This window comes from Ovis canadensis, chromosome 12 (assembly GCF_042477335.2).
Source record: "Ovis canadensis isolate MfBH-ARS-UI-01 breed Bighorn chromosome 12, ARS-UI_OviCan_v2, whole genome shotgun sequence".
NCBI lineage: Eukaryota > Metazoa > Chordata > Mammalia > Artiodactyla > Bovidae > Ovis > Ovis canadensis.
Window position 1 is genome coordinate 61,555,148 of NC_091256.1, and position 23,245 is coordinate 61,578,392.

The 23,245-nt window shown below is 58.8% G+C and overlaps 2 protein-coding genes and 1 long non-coding RNA gene across 35 annotated transcripts; 1 reads left to right on the forward strand and 2 right to left on the reverse strand.

Annotated features, from left to right (window-relative positions):
* Positions 1 to 225: 225 nt before the first annotated feature.
* On the reverse strand, positions 226 to 2,952 carry MMP23B (matrix metallopeptidase 23B). The gene is made up of 8 exons (XM_069545905.1): positions 2,376 to 2,952; positions 1,910 to 2,046; positions 1,689 to 1,828; positions 1,457 to 1,624; positions 931 to 1,095; positions 738 to 848; positions 537 to 663; positions 226 to 448 (listed from the first exon to the last, which is right to left on the reverse strand). The coding sequence occupies exons 1-8, from the start codon at positions 2,532 to 2,534 to the stop codon at positions 274 to 276; spliced, it is 1,182 nt and encodes a 393-aa protein (XP_069402006.1). The 5' UTR covers positions 2,535 to 2,952; the 3' UTR covers positions 226 to 273.
* Positions 2,319 to 11,877, forward strand: LOC138416542 (uncharacterized). The gene is made up of 3 exons (XR_011247735.1): positions 2,319 to 3,073; positions 10,214 to 10,334; positions 11,548 to 11,877. It is a non-coding gene; the product is annotated as an uncharacterized lncRNA (long non-coding RNA).
* On the reverse strand, positions 4,163 to 16,697 carry MIB2 (MIB E3 ubiquitin protein ligase 2). 33 transcript variants are annotated; one of them, XM_069545897.1, is made up of 22 exons: positions 16,147 to 16,444; positions 14,579 to 14,733; positions 10,622 to 10,877; positions 10,371 to 10,542; positions 10,120 to 10,237; positions 9,680 to 9,776; positions 9,343 to 9,449; positions 8,966 to 9,160; positions 8,673 to 8,815; positions 8,462 to 8,569; positions 7,371 to 7,475; positions 7,126 to 7,288; positions 6,915 to 7,048; positions 6,681 to 6,829; positions 6,439 to 6,595; positions 6,186 to 6,346; positions 5,970 to 6,096; positions 5,650 to 5,883; positions 5,100 to 5,278; positions 4,830 to 5,023; positions 4,688 to 4,753; positions 4,163 to 4,504 (listed from the first exon to the last, which is right to left on the reverse strand). In XM_069545897.1, exons 6-22 carry the CDS (start codon positions 9,682 to 9,684, stop codon positions 4,266 to 4,268), a joined length of 2,466 nt encoding a protein of 821 aa, XP_069401998.1. In that variant the 5' UTR covers positions 9,685 to 9,776; positions 10,120 to 10,237; positions 10,371 to 10,542; positions 10,622 to 10,877; positions 14,579 to 14,733; positions 16,147 to 16,444; the 3' UTR covers positions 4,163 to 4,265. The 33 variants fall into 33 exon arrangements, with proteins under 33 accessions (XP_069401998.1, XP_069401997.1, XP_069401977.1 ...); XM_069545896.1 differs by having other exon boundaries at positions 10,110 to 10,237; positions 16,147 to 16,397; XM_069545876.1 differs by lacking the exon at positions 9,680 to 9,776 and having other exon boundaries at positions 4,644 to 4,753; positions 14,579 to 14,666; positions 16,147 to 16,426.
* Positions 16,698 to 23,245: the final 6,548 nt, after the last annotated feature.

Here is a 23,245-nt window from a genome sequence, read left to right on the forward strand (position 1 = left end):
GACAGGCTCTCTGTCTGGGGCCCCCACCTTCTCCAAACTAGTTCCTTTTGCTCGTGCCCCCAGCCCCGCTCCCGAGCTCACCCGACTCTTGCAGCCACGGGGGCCCTGCCTCCCCAGCACTGAGCAAACGCCAGATGTGGCTCCAGTGGTCAGCCCGCTCAGCAGGCTCCCCACCCAATGAGCGCAAGAGCAGCCGCCCACCCTCCCAAGAAAGGGCAAGGAGACTTAAGAGACAAAGTGCTTTATCAGCGGCCTCAGCCCGGAGGGCGGCGCTCAACTCCGCACGCGGATGCGCCAGGAGTAGGTGCTGAGCACGCGCTGCCGCCGGCGCACCACACACGTGTAGGTGCCCTCGTTGATGGCGTTGGCGATGATGCTCAGGTGCGCTTCGCCCAGGGCCAGGTAGCCAGGGTAGGAGAACTCTAGCGGTTCCTGGTCCTTGTACCAGCTGTGGAGAGGGAAGAGGGCTGGGCAGGGAAGGTCCTGCCCTCTCTTCGCCCCCCGCCCCCAGTCGGGCGCCGGGGCGGGTCACTCACTATACTTTGCCTTTCTTGTGGAGGATCTTCTGACCGCAACGGAAGGTCACATTCCTGCCCTCGGGCACCAGCTTGGTTTTGGTCCTGGGGGGCGGCGGGGTGGCGGCCACCGTGGGGAAGGGGAACTCTGCTCGGGGTGGGGGAGCCAGATCAGCGCCGGGCGCCCCTGCGCACCCAGGCCAGGGGGACACCCGACCTCACCATAGCAGAAGTCGCAGCTGCTGGGGCACAGCCTCTTCATGAGTCGCCGGCGGGCGTCGCAGAAACCCCTCCGCGCCCAGGACGCGCACACAAACAGCCGGTCCAGGCAGCCTGCGAAGGCAGACTGACCTCAGGACGCGCCCGCCCCCGCCCCCGCCCGCCTCCCGCAGCCCACCACCGGCCTGGCACTCACCGTAGAGCCGGTGAAGCCCCCACAGCTCGTCCTGCGACAGTGCCTTCCAGCCGCGCAGCGTGGCGTTGAGGTGCATGAGCGCCCGGCCGTGCTGGGAGTGCATCAGGCCCAGCGCGTGGCCGATCTCATGGGCCGCCACGTGCACCAGGTCGGTGAGCCACACGCCTGCAGGCCCGGCCGGTCAGCGCCCGGTACCCGGCCCAGCACCCACCCCCACCCCACCTCCTTGCTCCCCGCGGCCTGCACAGCTGCTGCAGCGCAGGGAGCCTCCCCGCTGCAGCCACGGAAGATAAGAATGTTCCAGGCCGGCTAGGCGGTGAGCTGGCCCCCAGGAATGCGGCTCCGGCTCCGGCTCCAGCGGTGTGGGGGTGGGGGGGCTTCAAGACTCCCAGAACCCAGGCCTGCGGCCTCCAACCAGCCTCCCCTCCCCTCCAGCTTGACCCCAAATCACCTACACGACCCCTCAAAGATCCCCGCTGTTCCCACCGTGGTGGAGGGGCCCCATGGGAGGCCAGGACCGCGTCACCTTTCTTCCAGCTGTAGCGCGTGGGGCCCAGGACCCAGTACTCGCTGTCGTCAAAGTGGATGCCGCCGTGTGGGGGAAAGAAGGCGTGGGCCAGCTCGCCCGTGGGGCCGTCGAAGCAGTGGTGCAGCGGGGAGACCAGGCAGTCCGTGTGGTTGACGGGGTAGAAGCCTGGGGGAGCACGGGCCTGAGAGAGGGCCTCTGGGTGGGGCGGGGGCAGGGGCACGGCGCCCACCTATGCGGAGATCGCTGGGCTGCTCGGGGGCCACCTCGCGGAAGCTGAAGGGGGACACGTCACTCCACATGCGGAAGGCGGCGGCCAGACCCCGCCGAGTCTCTCTGGGGCTGAGCAGGTTCCTCGGGAAGGAGAGGATCCTGGGGTAGGAGTCACGGTCAGGGGTGGCGGCCAGGAGGCACCGTGCTTGCACCCCCCACCTTCCAGGGCCAGGGCCGCACTTGTACGTAAGGTTGAAGTGTTCCCAACGCAGCCTGGCCGGGGTCAGCGTGTAGCGGCGTCTGCGGGGCGCCGGGGGTTGCGGCGGACCGAGGTTCCCGGAGGCCAAGACGCCCGAAGTCTGGGGCGCAGCGTCTCCCTTGAAGGGAAGCAAGTGCTCCGTGGGAAGGCGGTAGGGACTGTCCCCAAGCCCCAGGTAGCGAGGAAAAGGGCCTGGAAAGGGGGCGCGCTCCAGGGAGCGCTGATGGCCCCTCTTTCTGCCTTTCGGCTGTTTCTGGTTTTCTACCCCGAGCCGGGTTTACTTAACAGAAAGAAAAAGTTACTAAAAACAAGCCCGGTCGGAGTGGGCGGAGCTGGCGGCAGATTTGCCCCCCACCGGCCCCTCCCCCCGCATCCGCGGACACGCGGACTCACGCCGGGATCGCTGAGCCGGGGCCGGACCCACCCCGTTCCCGCGCCCGCTCTCACCTGCGCTGCTCTCGCCCCGGCCCGGGTCGCTGGGGTTCCTGGCCAGGCCAACAGCACGAGCGCGGGGAAGAGGCACAGCGCGCCCAGCAGCGCTCCAAGCCGGCGGGCCTGGTCGCCGGCCCCCGACGCCGCCGAGGGGACGCAGGCCCCGCGGCCCATGGCGCCTGCGGACTCGCTGTCGGGGCTGGGGCGGCGGGGCGGCGCGGCAGCGGCTCGGATTACAGCCCCGGGGGGAGGGCGCGCGGCCGCCCCTGAAGGGAACCAGCTGGCCGCTCACTGTCGGGAGCACCCCCGCCGCCTCCAGCCTGGGGCGCAGGGACCTGGGCCTCTGGGTCGGTGGCGGTGGCCTGGGCAGGGCCCGCTGGGCGGGGTCACTTGGCAGTGGGGGGGGCGAGGAGGGCCCCGGACGCCAGAGAAGGGACAGACGCCAGGGACTCAGGCTTAGGCGGGAGTGTCAGCTGGGGTCCCCAAACTCGCTGGAAGTTGAATGACTTGGCAGCTTTTCTCCCAAACGGAGTCCCCCCAAACCCCTCGACACTGCATGAGACCCGGCAGTGAACCTCCATCCTGGTCAGCTGAGGACACGTCCCCCGCAGGCGCTGGCGACAGGGACCCCGCAAGAGGGGAGGGACGCGACGGGAGGGGACGTGGCAAGTGAGTACCAGGCTGAGGAAGAGGGACGGCGCCTGCGGAGCGAGGTTTGTGTGCCAGGAGGGAGAGGGACCTGCCGGGGCCAGCGGGAGGACCTGGCGGGCGACAGGGAGAGCGCACAAGGTGCGGGGGTGGGGGCCATAGGGGGCCAGGAATCTGCACTAGGCGCTCCCTGCGGCGCGCAAGCAGGACCGAAGTCTGGACAGTTCTGGGTAGGGGCTGGGGGCCGGGTGTCCTGAGAGCAAAAGACTCGACGGGATGGCTTTCAGGCTGCGCCTGGCTGGGGAGCCGAGCTAGGCTGAGGGGAGGTGAGGGCGCCTCTGGGCTGGGGGAACCAGGATCCAGGGCAGGGCGGCAGGCCCGCCGGGGCGGAGCGGACTGCGGTAGGGGAGACGGGATGGAGGCTGGGGGAATTGCTCCGAGTGGAGAGGCGCCCAGCCAGAGGAGGCCGGGGGTGCGGGCCCTCCCCATTCTCCATCCAGGCTTTGAGCCCAGAGTGACAGTGGCGCGCCGGGCCAGCAGGGTCAGCGCCAAGTGGCTGGCGGGCAGCCTTGAGGCTCCAGGGGAGCATTTTGGTGGTTCTTGGAAAGCGCCCGGCCGCTGGGTCCAGACGAGGGCAGTCCCCCTTCCCCCACTTCATGACTAAGTTCGAGCCAACACACCGAGCCTCTCTTTCCTGTGTCCTACCCTCTCCCCAAATCCCTATTCCGCCTCCCACGCTCAGCGGTCCTGGGACCCTGCCGGGGCTCCTGGCTTGAAACCAGAGGCCTCGCCCAACTCCCCACTTAGCCAGGACCGCACAGCCTGCTGCGAAACCGTGTCCTGCTTTAGCCAAAACGCGTCTCTGTAGCCCACCCCAAGGAGCCGGGAGGTGGCTACTGCTGGGGTTTCGGTCCACTCAGTACCCCCGGACGACACCACAAGCCCGGGCCCCGTTCTTTCTGGCCAGGGTGCGGGCAGCACTCTGGACCCGTGAGTCCTGGGAAGAAGGGCAGAATACGGATCGGAAAGAAGCCCTGCAAGGCCTTTGGCCAAAGCGCAGAACCCAGCGCTGGGCCAACGGTGTAAGAGGTGCAGTCAGAACGGTCCCCGGTTGGGGGACCTGCACGGCCCCGCCCCAGACAGGCAACCAGGCACAAAGTCCAGCAATCTTTTTATAAAACACAGAGAAAGGGCTTGCGAGGGCGGCTGCGGGGCATGGCCCCGGAAAGGGGCGGGGGGGGGGGGGGCGCGCGCCGGCTACACGAAGATCTGGATGCGATCGCGGATGGGCTGGCGGCAGATGGGGCAGGCGCTGAGCGCCGCGCCACAGGGCGCGCACGCGCCATGGCCGCACTGGAACACGAGGCGGATGTGGCTGTCGATGCAAATCGGGCAGGTGATGCGCTCCTCCATCTGCCGGTAGCGGCTCTGCAGCTCCTCCACCAACTGCCGTGGTGGGCCGGGCGCGGGGGCCGCGCTGACCACCTCCGTGCCGTCTGCGGAAGAGGTCCAGGTCAGAGGCGGGGGCTCGGGGCTGAGGTCTTGCGAGAGAACCTCGAACAGAGATGTGAGCCACGACAAGGGGCGGGGCCGTGGACAGCGGGCGGGGCCGCGGGCGAGTGCAGCAGCCCACACCTGGGGGCAGCGGGGCGGGGCGGGCGCCGGGCCCCGGGCCCCACCTGGGCGCAGCTTCTTGCTGATGACCACCTGGCACCTGATGCATTTCTTCATCCTGCGCGCGCACTCTGCGGGGGGGAGGGCACGGTTGAGTGAGGGGCCGTCCAGCCCAGCTGCCGCGCCCCCTCCCCACCCCGCACTCACCCTCGCACACTGTGCGATGCTGGCAGGGCGAGAACAGCACCAGCAGCGCCAGCTCTGAGCACACTAGGCACTCAGCGGCCTCAGGCCCCGTCGGCGCGGCCACATGCAGGTTGGTCACAGTGTTCGGAGCACTGAGCACCAGTCTTGGGCCCTGGGCCGAGCCCCCGCTGCCACCGCCGCAAGCCTGCCGCTCCCTGCGTGGGGACAGGGGTCTTGAAAGGGCCCGGAGTTTCGAGCCCGCCCCCCCCCCGCCCCGCCCCGCCGGCTCACCGGAAGCGCTGAGCACAGCCCTGCAGGGCTTTGAGCAGGCGACCCTCGGCAGCCAGGTCCAGGGGGCTCCGGCCGCGGTGGTTGGCGTAGCTCAGGTCAGCGCCCTCCAGCGCTAAGAAGTAGGCTATCGCTGCGCCCGCCGTCAGCTCCGCGCTGCCTGGAAGGCCCGAGGCCTGTAGCTGGATGGCGGGACAGACGCTGTCACGTGAGGGGGAGCGCCTGGGAACGCTGGTCTGAAGGGAGCCTCCGCTGCTATCTGGCTGCAGAGGCCTGAGCACCTGCCCCCTGAGGCCCCTGGAGCCGGAGGCAAAGGGCCCCACTAGGCAGCTGGTGGCATGGAGACCAACACTAGACCCCACTCCCTCTCCCCAGATGGTCAGAATCTCAGGAACACTGGGCCGGCAGTGGTGACCAGGGTCGCAGAACCACTGTGGCCCAGAATGCCTGCCCTACGAGGCCTGGTCCCGCCATCCTGAGGGCGAAGAGGGCAAAGGAGCCTGTGGCCCAGTTATGTGCCCCCTCCCCAGCACCCAGAGTCACGTTTCCTCACCCTGGACAGCAACTGCAGGGGACCCGGGTCCCCTGCACCCCCATCAGCTACCAGAGGCAGCAGCTGGTGGCGCTGCAGGGCCACGTGCAGAGCCGTGTCCCCCTCCTCGTCCTCGGCGTTGACGCTGCAGCCGGCGTCCACCAGCAGTGGCACCAGCCCCACGTGGGCCTGCTGCACAGCCAGGTGCAGCGGGGACTGCAGCTTACGGTTGCGAGCGTTCACATCACAGTGGCCCTGGGGAGGGGTGGGCACGGGCTCAACCCAGGGACCGTGGGGGGCCCTGACACCCCAGTCCGCAGCCCAGGGGACTCTGTCCACACCTCTTGGATGAGAACCTGTGCCACCTCCCCGTGGTTGTTGAAGGCGGCCAGGTGCAGTGCCGTGAACCCATCCTCCTTCTTGGCGTCCACCAGCTGCCGGGCCCGCGCCAGAATCCTCCTGACAGCTCTGTGGGAGCAGGGAGATGCCTCTGGGGTCAGGGGTGACCAAGGGTGGCCCAGTGGCACAGCAGGACCTGTGTGTCACCCCAAACTCACAGTGTGTGGCCTTTGAGGGATGCATGGTGCAGCAGGGTGAAGCCCTGGCTGTTGGTGGCAGTGACGTCGATGCCTGGCACCTCGGTGAGGACCTCCACAATGCCGCTGGCACCAGTGCCCGCCGAGATGGCGCAGTGCAGGGGTGTGTCAGCATGGGCATCCTGCCAGTGGTAGGCAAGTGATCACTTGGCAAGGAGGTCTCAGCCATGACCTCCTTGACCCCAGGGCCAGAGCCAGGGGACCCAGCACTCACAGGCAGGTTGACATCACAGCCACGCTCACAGAGGACCTTCACCACCTCCAGGAAGCCCCTTTGCACAGCCACATGCAGTGCTGAGCTCCGAGTGCTGTTCAGAGCATTGGCCCCACAACCCGAGCTCAAGAGCACCCGGGCAGCCTCAGGCTGGTTCCTGGCAGGAGAGGAAGCAGGAGGGGCGATGTGCCCACCGGCTGGACCTGCAGGCCCAGCCCCCTTGCACTCTGGCCGGGCCTCACCCCAGGGCGGCGTAGTGCAGTGCCGTGTTGCCCTCGTCATCTGGCAGGTCAACGCCCGCCTGAGCCTGCAGCAGCAGCCGCACCAGCTCCACCTGACCTAGGTAGGCAGCCATCTGCAGGGCAGTCCTGCCCTGATTCTTGGTGTCCACCTGCCAGGAGAGGCAGAGGGTCAGTCCCTGGCCCTCAGCCCCCTCGCTGGGGCTGCCTGGGCCGGGAGGCAGGTCTCGGGCTCGCCTGTTCTGGGTGCCGCCGCAGCAGGTCCAGAGCCCGGGCCATGTTGCCCAGAGCCACCTCCACCACCAACCTCCCTGGGTGCTCCAGGTCACTCTTCTGGGCTCGAAGCTTGTCCAGGACAACACTCAGGGAGCCTGGGGAGGATGGGGTTGAGGGTCAGTGGTGGCCAGGGCAGACCTGGCCCAACCAGCTGCTCACTGGATGCCCTCACTTTTGTTCTCCCGGGCTCGCCCAGCTACGTCCAGGTTGGCATCTTCCTCAGGCCGGTAGGCCACCAGGCAGGAGGGGCTGAAGGTCCACAGCTTCCCACTGACCAGCACACCCACGTTCCCGTCTCCAAAAACCTTCAGCACTTTCCCAATGCGGCCCAGAGCCTGAATGAGGAGAGGGTGGGGTCACAGGCGTGCCTCCCAGGGGTTAGTGTGATGGGCATGGAGGTAGGGGTGGGGGACTCACAGGGGCCATGTCATCGGTCCACTCCCCATGGCCAGCCTGCAGCCGCTTCACCGTGTCAAGGTCGTCGATAACCCGCACCACCTCACCCACCAAGCAGGAGTTTTGCTGAGTGACAGAGGAGCACAAGAGAAGCACGTGAGGGGCCCCAGCGGGCATGGTTGCCCAGGGTCGGAGAGCAGGAAGGCCCCCACCCTTGTTCAGCTCCACCTCACCAGGACCCCAGCCCCTGCCTGAAAAGACAACCAGAGTCTCACCCAATAAGGGTGACAGGTGACCAGGACAGCCCTGCCGGCCCAGCCTCCGAGCCACAGGGGTGACGGCCAGAGTCAGCTCAGGGGTGTTCAGGCTGGGGCAGGCCTGACCACCGGCTGATGAGGGGGCGGGCAGTACGGCCAAGACCAGCCCAGCCCAGCTTGGAGGAAGGGCGCCAGGACGACTGGGGGCAGAGCCTGAACATGGTGCAGCCAGGGGCTGCTCCTCCCACACCCCAAACCTTTCCTGGCAACTTTCTCCACACCTGTGCCCTCACCTGCACAGACAGAATTCACTGTATAAACCACCTGTCCTGTGACCCCGCCACAGCCCCTCCTCGAAGGCCCACATGCCCCAGGTGTCCCCAACTCGAGCTGAGTGCTGGCTCCACATTCTGTCCAGGGGCCGTCACCGGATGCTCTGCCACCTGCCCTCCACCTCCTCCCTCCTGCTTCTAAGAAATACTGCTTCTCAAACAGCTTTCACCATGCCCCACCACCCTGATCCAGGGTCCACCCCTGTCCTAAGGGGCCTTCCCACCCTTCAGGCGGCACCCACAGGAGCATTCTAGGAACTCTGCCCAACCATGCCACCTGCAGCCTGTGAGGCTCCCCTGGCCCAGACACACAGTGGGGCCTGGTTTGCCCCCACTTCCAACAATGCCTGGGGCCTCCCCTTCACATCTAGGTCCCTCTCCCTGGACTGAATCCCCTTCAGACCCACCAGGCCCTGACCTCGTCCTTCAGGGCCAGAGGAAGGCACACCCAGGGCCAAGCGGGTACATGAAAGGGGGTGCAGAAGTGAGCAGAAGGGGCTCAGCTAAGCCCCCCCCCATGCACCTTGGTGAGAGCCCCAGGATGGAAGGTCCAGCGGGTCTCGTGGCTGAACTGCACACGCACGTCCCCACGGTCTGTGATGCGGTGCACGGTGCCCGTCTGTCCGATAAACTGTGGCGGGTCATGGAGGCGGTGGCCAGGTGGAGCAGGAGGGCGGGGGGCCAGAGGACATGGGGAGGGTGGGCACGGGAACTCACCAGGTAGGGCATCTCACCTTGGCCATCCGGGGGTTCCACCCGCCGTGGCCTTCCTGCATCTCCCTCAGCACGTCTGTGTCCAGCAGACACTTGACCTTGTCCCCACGCTGGAAGGGCTGGCCATCAGCACTGACCCTGCGCTGCAGCTCTGCAGGCTTGCCTGGGGGTGGGGGGTGCAGCAGGCCTGGCTCAGGCAGTTCCTTCTGCCTGCACCACTCACCTCAGCGACTGCAGAGACCACCCCCAGGCCCAGGGCAGGACGGAGGGCAAATGAGGGGGGCGGGGCACGTGGTGGACGGCCTGCCCATACCAAGCCTTGGGAGGTGCTCCCTGTAGTAGAAGCCGCCAGCTGCCTCGCCCACACACTTGAGGTCCACCTTGCCCTTGTGGCCCACACGATACACGTTGGTGGTGCCATCAGCCCATGTCACACTGGCCACACTCCGGCCTGTCTCCACGTCCCAGCCACGGATGTCCACTACTCGGCCTGGCTTCCCTTCTCCTCCTGGGAGACAGTGGCCCCACCAGCAGGGTAAACCCACACCATGAGGATGAGCCACAGCTGGCAGCAACCGACCCCCCACCTTCCCACCACCCCCACTCAACATCCTGTGAAACCCCCACCTCTCTGCCCTCTCACTCACCATCCTATGAGCCCCCCCACCTTACCCCCTGGCCCCCACTCACCATCCTGTGAGCCCCACTCCCAGTCGGGGCCCCGAACCACCTTCGCCCCCTGGAAGATGCCCCTTAACGGGATCCTTGGGAGGCCCTGGCGGGGACTCAGCATGACCCTACGGGAAACAGAGTAGGTCCCAGGCAATGAAGGGCAGTGATGCCAGGAGCAGGCCCTATGCTCTGCCAGCCCTGCTCCCCATTCCCACCCCCGAGTCTCTTCCCCTGGAACTGCAGGCCCCCCAGGCCAGTGCCCTTCACACTGGATCTTGAGTGGGGCTGCTGACTGGTTCCCTCCAGGGACCTTTCATGACACCAGGTTGGACAGGTGCTCCAGGCCCACCCTCACCGCATGGTTCCTGTGTGTGGTCACACCACATCTGCCACCTCCTGGAGAGCTAGATATCCTGTCAGAGCTATGCCCAGAGCTCAGCACCCGGCCTGGCCTGGGAAGGGTTCAGCATGTGGGAAACACGGGCGTGAGGAAGGCAGGCCTGGCCAGAGGTGTCGGATGGCTGCTCCCAGCTCCCTCCCTAGCCAGCACATCCCTCCCCTCCACGGGTGGGGGTGTCGAGGAGGCGAAGGCAACAGTGCGGGTGGCAGGGGTGCACCTCTGGCTGCCCATCCGCCCTAGCGTGGGCCCTCGACCACAGCAGATGCAAGCAGCACACCCCACGCAGGCCACTCTCAGAGCCCCGGTCAGGCAGCACTGGGGGGCCAGGGAGAGCCTGGCAAGAGGAGGGGACAGGGTGAGAGGAGGCCCCATCCACAGCACCGACCTCCGCGGACCTGCTAGGTGGACACAGTCGCCTTCTGTAGGGGGTGGGGGCTGGTGTCAATGCCCAGGCCCCTGGGGTGATCGTCACCCTGGTCACTCCTCCAGGAAATGGCTCAGGACAGACTTGACCTGCAGCAGAGCAGTCAGCAGGAGGCAGCTCCAGCTGTCCCGGACCAAGGCTCGTCGTGTGTCAGAGGCATTCTCAGGAGGCCCTGGACGCTTGCAGGTGGGGTGGGACACGGGGACGGCCGGGGGGACTCACGGGCGCGAGTGGGCCGTCTCGTAGCGCTCGAAGGCGTGGGCCAGGTCGTGCTTGTTGTGCATGTAGCACTGCGTGCAGAGATCGTAGTCGAAGCAGATACGGCATTTCCAGCGCATGCCCCGCAGCCCGTGCTTCTTGCAGCAGTCGCAGATGATGTTGGGGTGGCGGACACCTGCAGGGCGCAGCGTCAGGGGCGCTGCTGGCCCCGCCCCCACCCCAGCTCCGCCCCAGCCCCGCCCCCAGCCCCGCACCGATTTGGGCGTTGTCATAGAGCAGCAGGTCGTGTGCGCCCTGGTAGCCCGCGCGGTAGTTGGTGCGGGTGCCGTGGTCCCACTGCACGACCACTGTGCGGTCGGGGGTCGAAGGGCTGCCGTGGCGGCCGAGCTCCACCACCGTGCCCACGCAGCCCTCGCCACCGTCCTGCTGGCCCCACTTCCAGTCCACGCCGCGCACCACGCGCATGCCCACCTGCACGCCCGCTTGGGGGTCTGGGTCCATGGTGGAGACCTGCGGGGAGAGGGGACCATCGGACCACATGGAGAAAGCCACACGAGGTCACACCAGAGGACTGCCAGGGAGAGGCGGAAACCAGTGTGGGGGAGGGGCATGCAGGAATGCCCTGGGGCTGGAGGGCAGGTGGGACACCTCTCTGGAAAGGGAGCCTCCCCCAGCTCCCCTTCTCCAGCAGCTATGTGGAGCTGCAGCAGTAGTGTCGGGGCAGTCCTGGTGATGGGACTGCAGATCCCCAGGGACCAGGGAATAGGATCTGGTCAGGAGGTCTCCAGGCCAGCAGATCAGGTTCTGGGTGGCTGGCATGGGGGCAGGGGGGCCCACTAGGACTGCACACATCAACACGCAAGGTAAGACAAAACTTTCCGAAGAAACACTGGCTGGCATTTAAGACTGGAGAGGCACAAAGACCGTGTACCCACAGTGAGGAAAGAGCCTGCTGACCTCATGCACAAAGCAGACTATCTGACCGAAAACAGGAAAACCCTGGGACAGGTGCCTCCAGCACCTAGCACACTGGGGGGCTGATGCGACCCACAGCCCGGTGAGCGGTGCTGCACCGTCACTCGGGCCTCACTGCCAGGCCTTCTTCTGGGAGGTGTGGCCTGGCCACCCCAGGCAGGCCCTGACGGAGGTGGCACTACTCACAGCAGTGCCCACCTTGCAGGCTCAAGGGTGAACCAGGTCCTGACAAGATTTACTTTCAAGGGAGCACGACCCACCACACTACACAGCAGAGCTCACAAACGGATGCTGAAGGAGAGGAGCCGTGCACCTGACCCCACCGACAGGAAGCTCACAAGCAGAACAAGCCAAGCCAGGGCGCCGGAGGCAGGGAGACCATGGCTGAGCCAGTCATGGGGGCTCGGAACCAAGGACATGCTATTTCTTCATCTGGGTGCCAATTACATGTGTGTTCACTTTGCAAAGCTGGATCACTCATGACCTGTGCCTCCTGGTATTATGTGATTTCTCAATAAAATTGGTTTAACATCAATGGATTTGAACAACCCCCAAGAGTTTAAAGCAACAGGACCTGAAGAGGGAGGAGACTCGGGGCCCCCCGAAACAGTAATGAAGAGGGAGGGGTTTCAGGGCCCCAGGACAGTAAGGGAGCAGTCACCCCTCCATCTCTGGAGACTGCCTCTCCAACATGAGGGCCCCAAGGCCAGGGAAGATGCAGGCCTGGATCCCTGAACGAAACTCATTGCACTTCCTGTGGCTCCTGGAAGGCCAGAGGAGGCCCGGAGGCCTGCTGGGATATATTTGCTCCCTCTAGTGCCCAGTGGCCCAGAGCAGCCATAGCCCGCCAGGCCAGCCCAAGGCTCAGCCAGCAACAGGGAAGGAAACCCACACATCACCCCTGCACCTGGACCACCCCCTCCAACCACAGCCCAATAATCAGCATCCCAGGCCTGAGCCCACAGGTCACCTGACGGCCACCCTCTGTCCAGTCTCACCTGCAGGCCAGCGCCTGGCACAGGGTATGCAGGGGAGGGGCACTGCCTATAGGGCAAGGCTCCTGGGCCACACCCAGCCTAGAGTACAAGTGAATGACCCTCAGATTCTCAGTGGTATGAACTACTCAGCCAGCTCAGCCTTCTGTGAGTCCTCCCCCACCCCTACAGGTGCCTGTGCCCACTCCCTCCTCACCCCGCCCAGGACCGCCAGGGCTTCCAGATACAGGTGGACCATCTGAAATGACGAGTCTTTTGAACTTGATGCCCAGTCTCAGCAAAACACCCTGCTGCTCCTTCACCTGGATGGCTGCCCCACAGGGGCTGTACAGCCTCCTGCTCCCGCTGCCCTCCAGCCACCCTCCCCTCATTGCCTCTGGACCCACTGAAGAGGAGGCACCAGGGCTTTTCTGTCCTGCTAGCCACAGCGAGAAGCCCACATGAGAATGCCTGTGACTCTTGGGTGCCAGTGAGCCCCAGACAAGGGCAGGGCCTGTGGGCTGCTGCCTCGTCAGAGGGCTGTTCACGTGTGGCCTCTGCCTCCTGCCTGGCGTCTGTCAGCAGCTGCCACTCATGTGCAAGCGGGCAGGGCAGCCCAGCCTGAGTCAGTGGCCCAGTGGCAGAAAGGAGGTGCTGCCCTTCAGGGCACAGGCCCTCCTTCCGCTGGGAGCCTCCAGGATTGCCATGGCTCCTGGGCAGTGCTGAGCTGCCCCCTGCTGAGCTAGTCAGCCAGGCAACCACATACCCAGACAAGTGTGGGCAGATAGGCAGCGAGAGTGCCTGCTTGCAGGGGACATGCCACCTGCAAGGCCAAGAAACTGGCCCTGGATTGAGATAAAGGAGCAGGAAAGGACGTTCTCCCAAGATCAGCACCACAGTTATTCTGCAGCCTGTGAGCCCAGCCTCTCAGCCCACCTCACCAGCCGCTGCACCAACCCTTCCTGTAGGCCTACAGATCCACTGGCCATGGGCTGGCATCCACTGGCACTGGCCTTGTCTCCAACAAGACTTAGGGTGATTGGACATCTTAAGTAGGAGAGCAGCTGTGGCCAGTGCCTGGCTCTGCCCTCAGGGGGATGGGCAGAGAATGGTCAGGAGTGGAAGGTGCCCAGCAAGGTCTGTGGGAAAAGAGGACCAAGTCTCAGCCAGCAGTGGCTCCACTAGGTCACCAGCAAAGTCCAGCCTGTCACAAGAAGTGCCTCTGACCAGCACCTGTCATGTGCACATCCCTGTTTATAGCACACCCAGACAGTTCTCCAGTGCTGGCCAGCAACCTGCCACGCTCCCTAAGTATGTGCCCTGGGAGCCCATTAGCCCACGGGGGACAGAGCTGAAGGGACACACTGAGCCTCGGGCTTCCTCCTGCTCAGACCAGTGCCCCTGAAGGACAGTGGACAGAGAAGAGCAGTCCTCCCCTCCACACTCCACCCCGGGTGCCCAGGTGGGTCCTGCGCCTCAGCACCTCCATCCAGCCTGGCATCACCCCAGCTGGGTCTGAGCAGGGCCCCCAACAATGCCCCCTGCTTGCCCTCCTGGCTCCCAGACCTCAATGCTCAGGCACAGCATTGTAGGACCCCTGTGAAGCAGCCCAGAGGCTCTCCAGGCCTCTCTGCTACTCTGCCACCTGCCTCCCTGCCTGGTCTTTGTCATTGTTGTCATCAGGACCCAGGAGATGGCCATTTGTGCTCCATGTGACCTCCAGGTCCCCAGACCTCCCACTATCAGGGCTCACTATCTCACCTCAGAAGGTCTCCCAGGGTGTGAAGGGAGGGGATAGCAAGTGGGGAATGGACCAGGGTCAGGGGAAGGGAGAAGATAGGGAGGAAGGGAACTCTTGTTTCAGTGAGAAATTCACCCAGAGAGCTCTTCCTTTTTCTCCTTTTGGCAGAAACACTGTACTCTGACATCTTCCTCAGAGCGTACAACCCAGGCGTCTGGCGGCATCAGAACCCCCAAAGGGTGTCGCTGCAAAGGTTTATGATGACCCTGAGGGCTTCCCAAGTGGTGCAATGGTAAAGAATCCTCCTGCCAATGCAGGAGACACAGGAGATGGGGGTTCTATCCCTTAGTGGAGAAGGTCCCCTGGAGTAGGAAATGGCAACCCACTCCAGTATTCTTGCCTGGAAAACTTCATGGACAGAGGTGCCTGATGACCAGCAGTTCATGGGGTCGCCAAGAGTTGGACACGGCCAAGCGCGAACAAACACAGAGGCACTCAGGGCATGAGCAGCTGGCACTTACCTTAGTGTATACACCAGCCTCTTGTCAGCATCCCAAATGCTTAGCTGCTGTTTCTCGGGTCACACGTTTGCTCAGCCACCAAGATTTCCTGTTGGAGATTGGAATCCATGCTGACACAGAGCACAGCAAACCAAACAGGTAGAAAGTCAGCAGGTCTGGGGAAAAATGGGTTTTAAAAGGCAGTCTTACACTTTTAGCATTTACCATCTCAACCAAATGGGTGGACACCTGGGTCTGCTCTATTGGTTTACTAGTTTCTCTTTGGAAGGCAGAAGTATTTCTAAAGCACACGTTTAGACGTATAGAAATAAAGTATTTGCACTATTTTGATTATTTTATGAAAAAAACTTTACAAAGCTGCAAAGAGTAAATCCCATTTAGCTAGGAAGTTGGTAAACTGTCTTTATTGAGAAGAATCAACTTGGGTGCCGACTGCTGGCCACCAGAGGCTGCCACTCCTTTCTGGGCACCTCCGGCTGGTCTAATGACGGTGTTTAAATCCGCACCACATGTGGCACAGTCAACTGGCAAGACTTGGCGAATCACAGGCTCGGGTCATGTGGCAGCTCTGGCTGAGGCCGAGGTGGACATCCTGAGTGGCCAGGGAGTCTGGCCTGTCAGTCACCTGCTGGAAGAAGGCCTAAAGGAAGTAGAAGGCAGCCATCACCCTAATTCTGGTGACCCAAACAGAAGCCCTCAGGCAAGGGCAATCACCACCCAACCACTGCACAGGGCCAGTCTTGGACTGGAGCATGACATTCAGATACTTGTTGCACCTGGAGCAACAGGCCAGAGGGAAAGGCGAGAGGAGACGACGCGCCAGGAACGACCTGGTGTGCCAGTGCTTCCACTGCAACGCTCCTGCAACCCCTGCCCCACTGAGGCCCACCAGGAGCCCGTCAGGCACCTTTACTTATTTTCTCTATTGGTTCTGAGCTCAGAAGAAGAGAGGCAGGATTATTCACACCCCAACACCCTAGACACATTCAAAAACAAGCAAAACCTCTCTGAAGCGGCATCAGACAAAATCTGAGCCCCTCAAGAGCTCTCTTATCTAGCTGTCCAGTCGCCCCTGCCGGCCTACATACAGGTGGGCTGCAGCCCTGAAGCCTGGAGACTTGGGGGCTGGCCTTTAACCTTCGGCTCAAGCCCTGAGCCATCCGACCCTGCGGCGGCGGGGGGGATGCCAAGACGCACAATCAGCGCCTCGCTGGTTTGTCTACACGCCCATGCACGGCCCACGCTCACGACACCAGAGCTGCCCGAAGGGCCTGCCTCCTACCCTGCAGGGCTCCGAGGGTCTAGGGCCGCCGGGGTAGGAACCGGAGGGCTGGCAGACCCGGCTCAGCCGACGTCAGCGCCCAGCGCTGCGCCTTGGATCCAGCAGCTGGCCTGCGGGGGGGCGGGGCTGGACAGGCTGAGCCGTGCGCCCACACTGAAAGTGACCCCTTCCGCACTCGCTCGGGTCCGTCCCGCCCCCGTCGTTCGTCACCTTTCTCGGGAAACCGCCCCGGGCCCCCGCCGCTGCCGACCCCGGGCCTGGTGGCCCTGTCGACCCTTCCACTTGCCCGGAAGTTTGCGTCCGGGCCGCTCTGCGCCTAGGCTCCGGGGGCCTGAGAAGCGCCGAGTCTGTCAGTCGGTCGGCTGCGGCCTCAGTGTGTGCGGCGGCCAGCCCGCGAGCTAGCCTGCTCTGAGCCAGCCAACCTGCCAGGTGCTCAGCTGTGCCGCGCAGCGCCGGAGTCCACTGGCTGAGGCCGCCCAAAGCCCCCGGCGCCAGGGGCTCAGGGGCCAACGCGAGGCCTGCCGGGACCCGTAGTCCGCAGCCCCCTGGGACCACGGCCGGGGGGCGGGTCCGAACCACAACTCCCAGGAGAACCAGCAGAGCCGTGACGTAAGGGGAGTGAGGGCTGAGCTACGGCCCTAGCCCCGCCCCGACAGGGAGGGGAGCCGCCAGCCTTGCTTCCGGGAGAATAGTTCGGGTCCGCTCTCGCGTTTGACGTGTGCACACGTTGTGAAACGAACACAGACTGCAAACTACGGCAATTCTCGCGCCTCTCAACGCGTGGGGCCGCGGCCAGCGGGGCGTCGGGATACTGGCACCCAAGCCCCCGGCTTCCGAAGACTGCGCACGCGTACGCCGGGAAAGAGGGTACCAGACGACCACGCCCCTACGGCAGAGGGGCGGGACCAGAGGCGGAAGTGCGTCACCCTCGCCCGGCCCTACGTGGCGCAGCTGGTTTCGGAGACGCCTTGGGTTGCTGTGGAGACGGTTTGCTGAGCCTTCTGGGTGTAGAGATGAGGCGTTTTCACAAACAACTTTTTCTACTTGATATATTTTAAAATCAGAGTTACGCCAGTGCATGGTTTGTGTGTGTGTGGTTTTAATTCTCGCATAAATGAAGACAGTGTAAAACAGCTGTCACATGCCAGTCTCCCCCAGAGGCAAATAACTTCCAACCCTTGTAATAGCTTTTCTTCTGACACAAACCTGTACGTTTTCTCAGCCAGAGAAGACTGGTTTTTGATGTATTAAATTTAGACATTTTTGGGATTTCTCTGATGGTCCAAAGCGAAAACAACGTCCAGTTGTGGATGTGACTAGTGGTGGAAGTAAAGTCTGATGCTGTAAAGAACAATATTGCATAGGAACCTGGAATGTTAACGCATGACTCAAGCTAAACTGGAAGTGATCAAACAGGAGATGGCAAGAGTGTACATGAGCATTTTGGGAATCAGTGACCTAAAATGGACTAGAATGGGCAAGTTTAATTCAGATGACCATTATAACTACTACTGTGGGCAAGAAGCCCTTAGAAGAAATGGAGTAGACCTCATAGTCAACAAAAGAGTCTGAAATTCAATATTTGGGTACCATCTCAAAAATGACAGAATGATCTGTGTTTGTTTCTAAGCAAACCATTCAATATGACAGTAATCCAAGTCTATGCCCCAGCCACTAATGCTGAAGAAGCTGAAGTTAAACGGGTCTTCTATGATGACCTACAAGCCCTTGTAGCTGCTGCTGCTGCTGCTAAGTCGCTTCAGTCGTGTCCGACTCTGTGCGACTCCATAGACAGCAGCCCACCAGGCTCCCCATCCTAGGGATTCTCCAGGCAAGAACACTGGAGTGGGTTGCCATTTCCTTCTCCAATGCATGAAAGTGAAAAGTGAAAGTGAAGTCACTCAGTCGTGTCCGACTCTTCAAGACCCCATGGACTGAAGCCTACCATTCTGGTATGACCTAAATCAAATCCCTTATGGTTAATTATACAGTGGAAGTGACAAATAGATTCAAGGGATTATATCTGATAGAATGCTTGAAGAACTATGGATGGAGGTTCGTGACATTGTACAGGAGGCAGTGATCAAGACCGTCCCCAAGAAATGCATAAAAGCAAAATGGTTGTCTGAGGAGGCCTTACAAATAGCTGAGAAAAGAAGAGAAGCGAAAGGCAAAGAAAAGGAAAGATGCACCCATTTGAATGCAGAATTCCAAAGAATAGCAAGGAGAGATGAGAAAGCCTTCCTCAGTGATCAATGCAAAGAAAGAGATGAAAACAACAGAATGGGAAAGACTAGAGATCTCTTTAAGAAAATGAGAGATACTAAGGGAATGTTTCCTGTAAAGACAGGCACAATAAAGGACAAAAACCGTGTGGACCTAACAGAAGCAGAAGATATTAAGGAAAAGTGGCAAGAGTACACAGAACCATACAAAAAAGATCTTCATGACCCAGATAACCACGATGGTGTGATGACTCACCTAGAGCCAGACATCCTGGAGTCTGAAGTCAGGAGGGCCTTAGGAGGCATCACTACACACAAAGCTAGTGGAAGTGATGGAATTTCAGTGGAACTATTCCAAGTCCTAAAAGATAATGCTGTCAAAGTGCTGCACTCAATACCCCGGCAAATTTGGAAAACTCAACAGTGGCCACAGGACTGGAAAGGGTCAGTTTTCATTCCAATTCCAAAGAAAGGCAATGCCAAAAAATGTTCAGACTACCGCACAATTGCACTCATCTCACACGCTAGGAAAGTAATGCTCAAAATTCTTCAATCAAGGCTTCAACAGTACATGAACCGAGAACTTCCAGATGTTCAAGCTGGATTTAGAAAAGGCAGAGGAAGCAGAGATCAACTTGCCAACATCCATTGGATTACTGAAAAATCTAGAGCGTTTCAGAAAAATATCTACTACTGCTTTATTGACTATGCCAAAGCCTTTGAAGTCAAGGCCCACCTGACTTCAGACTCCAGGATGTCTGTCTCTAAGTGAGTAATCACACCATCATGGTTATCTGGGTCATGAAGATCTTTTTTATGGAAAATTCTTAAAGAGGTGGGAATACCATACCACCTTACCTGTTTCATGAGAAATCTGTATGCAGGTCAAGAAGCAACCATGAGAACTGTACATGTAACAACAGACTGGTTCCAAATTGGGAAAGGAGTATTGTCAAGGTTATATACTGTCACCCTGCTTACTTAACTTACACATGGAGTACATCATGTGAAATGCTGGGCTGAATGAAGCACAACCTGGAAACAAGATTGCCCGGAGAAATAACAATAACCTCAAATATGCAGATGACACTACCCTTATAGCAGAAAGTAAAGAGGAACTGAAGAGCCTCTTCTGAAAGTGAAAGAGGAGAGTGAAAAAGCTGGCTTAAAACTCAGCATTCAAAAAACAAAGATCATGGCATCTGGTCCCATCACTTCATGGCAAATAGATGGGGAAACAGTGGAAACTGTGACAGACTTTACTTTATTGGGCTCTAGGATCACTGCAGATGTTGACTGCAGCCATGAAATTAAAAGATGCTTGCTCCTTGGAAGAGAAGCCATGGCAAACCTAGACAGCATATTAAAAAGCAGAGACATTACTTTGCTGACAAAGGTCCACCTAGTCAAAGCTATAGTTTTTCCAGTAGTCATGTATGGATGTGAGAGTTGGATCATAAATAAAGCTGAGTATTGAAGAATTGATGCATTTGAACTGTGGTGTTGGAGAAGACTCTTCAGAGTCCCTTGGACTACAAGGAGATCCAACCAGTCCATCCTAAAGGAAATCAGTCCTGAATGTTCATTGGAAGGACTGATGCTGAATCTGAAGCTCCAATCCTTTGGCCACCTGATGCGAAGAACAGACTCATTGGAAAAGACCCTGATGCTGGGAAAGATTGAAGGCAGCAGGAGAATGGGACAACAGAGGATGAAATGGTTGGATGGCATCACCAACTCGATGGACATGAGTTTGAGCAAACTCTGGGAGTTGGTGATGGACAGGGAAGCCTGGTGTGCTGCAGTCCATGGGGTGGCAAAGAGTCAGACACGACTGAACTGAACTGAACTGAACCTGATCATCCAGTGGCTAAGACTCCACGCTCCTAATGCAGAGGCCCAGGTTTGATACCTGCTCAGGAAAATGGATCCCACTTGCCCACATAAGACCCAGTGCAGCCAAATAAGTAATAAATATATTTGTGACTAGTTTATAAAAAGTAAAAAACAAAATAAATTTAGACATTTCTATGGACTTCCCATTAAGGTCAAGGAGAAGCATGCTCTCCAAACAATTCTCTGCCCACCTCACCCCACCCCTACATTTTCACGACTGTTCACAATTAGGGCGTAAAAACCACACCTCCTCCTCTTCTTTCTCTTCATTTGTTTTGGTCACTAAGTTGTCTCGGACTCTTTGGGACCCCATGAACTGTAGCCTACCCGGCTCATCTGTCCATGGTATTTTCCAGGCAAGAATATTTGAGTTCATTGCCATTTCCTCCTCTAGGAGATCTTCCTGACCCAGGATTTGAATTCGTGTGTTTCCTGCATTGGCAGGCAGTTTCTTTATCATTGAGCCACCAGGGAAATCCTCTTTCTCTTCATAGTGACCTAGTATTTCTCTTGTGCCTGGAATTTTATGTGGCTAGTTTTCTTTGTCACCTGCTTATCAATAACATTTTCCAAAGGCTCAAACACATCAGAACCGTTTAATTTCTGGAAGCCCCTTTTCACTCCAGACTGATGGCATTCTCAACCCACTACACAGCACTGCCCTCTTGACCCTTCCTCTGCTGTCATCCTTCTGACTCTTAGCCTTTCTCCTGTCTGGTTCCCTTTTCCTGGAACTCCTTTGTGGTTTACTCTCTTATTTTGCTGAAGTCAGTAGCTTCCTGAGAAGAGTGCTTGTCTAAAATGTGTTTATCCTATTTATCACCTATGGATAGTTTGGTAGGGTATAGAATTCTAAATTAGAAATACTTTTCCTTCAAACTTTCTGAAGTCATAGTTTTTAACTGTTGGCTTCCAGGGCTGCTGTGTAAAAGGTCAAAGTCATTATGATTCCTCACCACTTGTGTGTGATATTTGTTCTCTCTGAAAGATTTTAGGATTTTCTCGTTATCCTTCAGTTCAGTTCAGTTCAGTTCAGTTCAGTTCAGTAGCTCAGTAGTGTCCGACTCTTTGCGACCCCATGGGCTGCAGCATGCCAGGCTTCCCTGTCCATCACCAATTCCCAGAGCTTGCTCAAATTCATGTCCATCAAGTCAGTGATGCCATCCAACCGTCATCCTCTGTCATCCCTTTCTCCTCCTGCCTTCAGTCTTTCCCAGCATCAGGGTCTTTTCCAATGAGTCAGGGTTTTTTTTTGCATCAGGTGGCCAAAGTATTGGAGTTTCAGATTCAGCATCAATCCTTCCAAAGGATATTCAGGACTGATTTCCTTTAGGATGGACTGGTTGGATCTCCTTGCAGTCCAAGGGACTCTCGAGAGTCCTCTCCAACACCACAGTTCAAAATCATCAATTCTTCAACACTCAGCTTTCTTTATAGTCCAATTCTCTCATCACATCTTTATTCTTGGTGTTTTCAAATAACACAACAATATACCTTAATGTGGGCCTTGCTCATGGTACTGTGCACACAGTGGTTCTCTCCATTCTACATGTTCATGTCCTTTAATTTTGGAACTTTGTGAAGAACAAGCCCCTTCCATAGTCTATGTTCTGTCTTGATGAAATTCCTTTTACATTCTGACTGGACCTCTAATTTTAATTTTCTGTTCTCACATAGTGTTTACCTCTATTTCTGTTAAATATTCTTTTTTAAGTTTTATTTATTAATACTTTTGGATGCACTGGGTCTTCATTGCAGCAAGCTGTGGCCACTCTGCTTCTCATTCTGGTAGTTTCTGTTGTTATGGAGCATGAGCCCTTGGCATGTAGGCTCAGTAGTTGTGCCACAGAGGCTTTGTTGCTGTAGCATTTGGGATCTTCCCAGTGAGTGTTAGTCGCTCAGTCATGTCCAGCTCTTTGTGACCCCATGGACTGTAGCCCACAGGCTCCCCTGTCCCTAGAATTCTCCAGGCAAGAATACTGGAGTCGGTTGCCATTTCCTTCTCCCAGATGGGGATCTTCCCATCCCAGGGATTGAAGTGGGTCTCACACTTTTCAGACAGATTCTTTACCAGTGAGCTACCAGGAAAGACCCAAGTAGCATTTGGGATCTTCCCAGACTAGGGATCAAACCCATGTCCCCTGCACTGGCAGGTAGATTCTTAACCACTGGACCACCAAGGAAGCCCTCCAGTAGATATTCTTAAATTTACCTTTCATCCCTTATTTTTGTTAATTAAGCTCTTTGATAATATTATTTATAATAAGAAATAGTCATTTTGTCTTTGACCCTAGCTTCTGATACACTGTTCCTAAAACCCTTAAATTTTCTAAGTCAGAAGAGTCATAAAGGTGCATTTTGATATTCATAATATGCCTCTTTCCATCACACCTGAGTTTAACAATGTGGTCTTTGGAAAGCTCCTAGGGGTGGGAGCTGGTTGCCAGGGGAACCAACCAAGTGATTAGATGGTTGGGACTCTCAGCCTCACCCTCTGACCTCTGGGGAGGGTGGCAGGGGCGCTTAATATTGAGCTCAATCACCAATGGCTAATTAACCAGTTATGCCCATAAAAACCCCAAAGGATAGGGCTGGGAGCACTTCTGGATTGGTAAACATGCAGAAATTCAGGGAATGTTGTGCCCAGAGAGAACATGGAAGCTCCATGCCTGTCCCATACACCTGGCCCTACATTAACCTGTGCCATCTGGCCATCCCTGAGTTACATCCTTTTATAATAAACTGTTGATCTATGAAGTAAACTGGTTCATATGAATCGCAGCACGCCAGCCCTCCCTGTCCATCACCAACTCCTGGAGTTCACACAAACTCACATCCATAGAGTTGGTGATGCCATCCAGCCATCTCATCCTCTGTCAACCCCTTCTCCTCCTGCCCCCAATCCCTCCCAGCATCAGGGTCTTTTCCAATGAGTCAACTCTTCACATGAGGTGGCCAAAGTATTGGAGTTTCAGCTTCAGCATCAGTGATGCTTCAGTTCAGTTCAGTTCAGTCACTCAGTTGTGTCCAACTCTTTGCGACCCCTTGAATTGCAGCACGCCAGGCCTCCCTGTCCATCACCAACTCCCGGAGTTCACTCAGACTCACCTCCATTGAGTCAGTGATGCCATCCAGCCATCTCATCCTCTCTCGTCCCCTTCTCCTCCTGCTCCCAGTCCCTCCCAGCATCAGTCTTTTCCAATGAGTCAACTCTTCGCATGAGGTGCCCAAAGTACTGGAGTTTCAGCTTCAGCATCATTCCTT

Bases quoted from the DNA above. Each gene is read 5' to 3' on its own strand.
- MMP23B (XM_069545905.1), bottom strand. From the start codon at position 2,534: ATGGGCCGCGGGGCCTGCGTCCCCTCGGCGGCGTCGGGGGCCGGCGAC. The intron at 1,829-1,909 runs GTGCGGCCCTGG...CTCCTACCCCAG, and splicing joins CACTTCAACCTTACGTACAA to GATCCTCTCCTTCCCGAGGA. The intron at 664-737 runs GTGAGGTCGGGT...CACCCCGAGCAG, and splicing joins CAGCTGCGACTTCTGCTATG to AGTTCCCCTTCCCCACGGTG.
- MIB2 (XM_069545868.1), bottom strand. From the start codon at position 10,868: ATGGACCCAGACCCCCAAGCGGGCGTGCAGGTGGGCATGCGCGTGGTG. The intron at 6,097-6,185 runs GTGAGTTTGGGG...CTGCTCCCACAG, and splicing joins TCCCTCAAAGGCCACACACT to AGCTGTCAGGAGGATTCTGG. The intron at 5,884-5,969 runs GTGTGGACAGAG...ACCCCTCCCCAG, and splicing joins CACAGGTTCTCATCCAAGAG to GGCCACTGTGATGTGAACGC.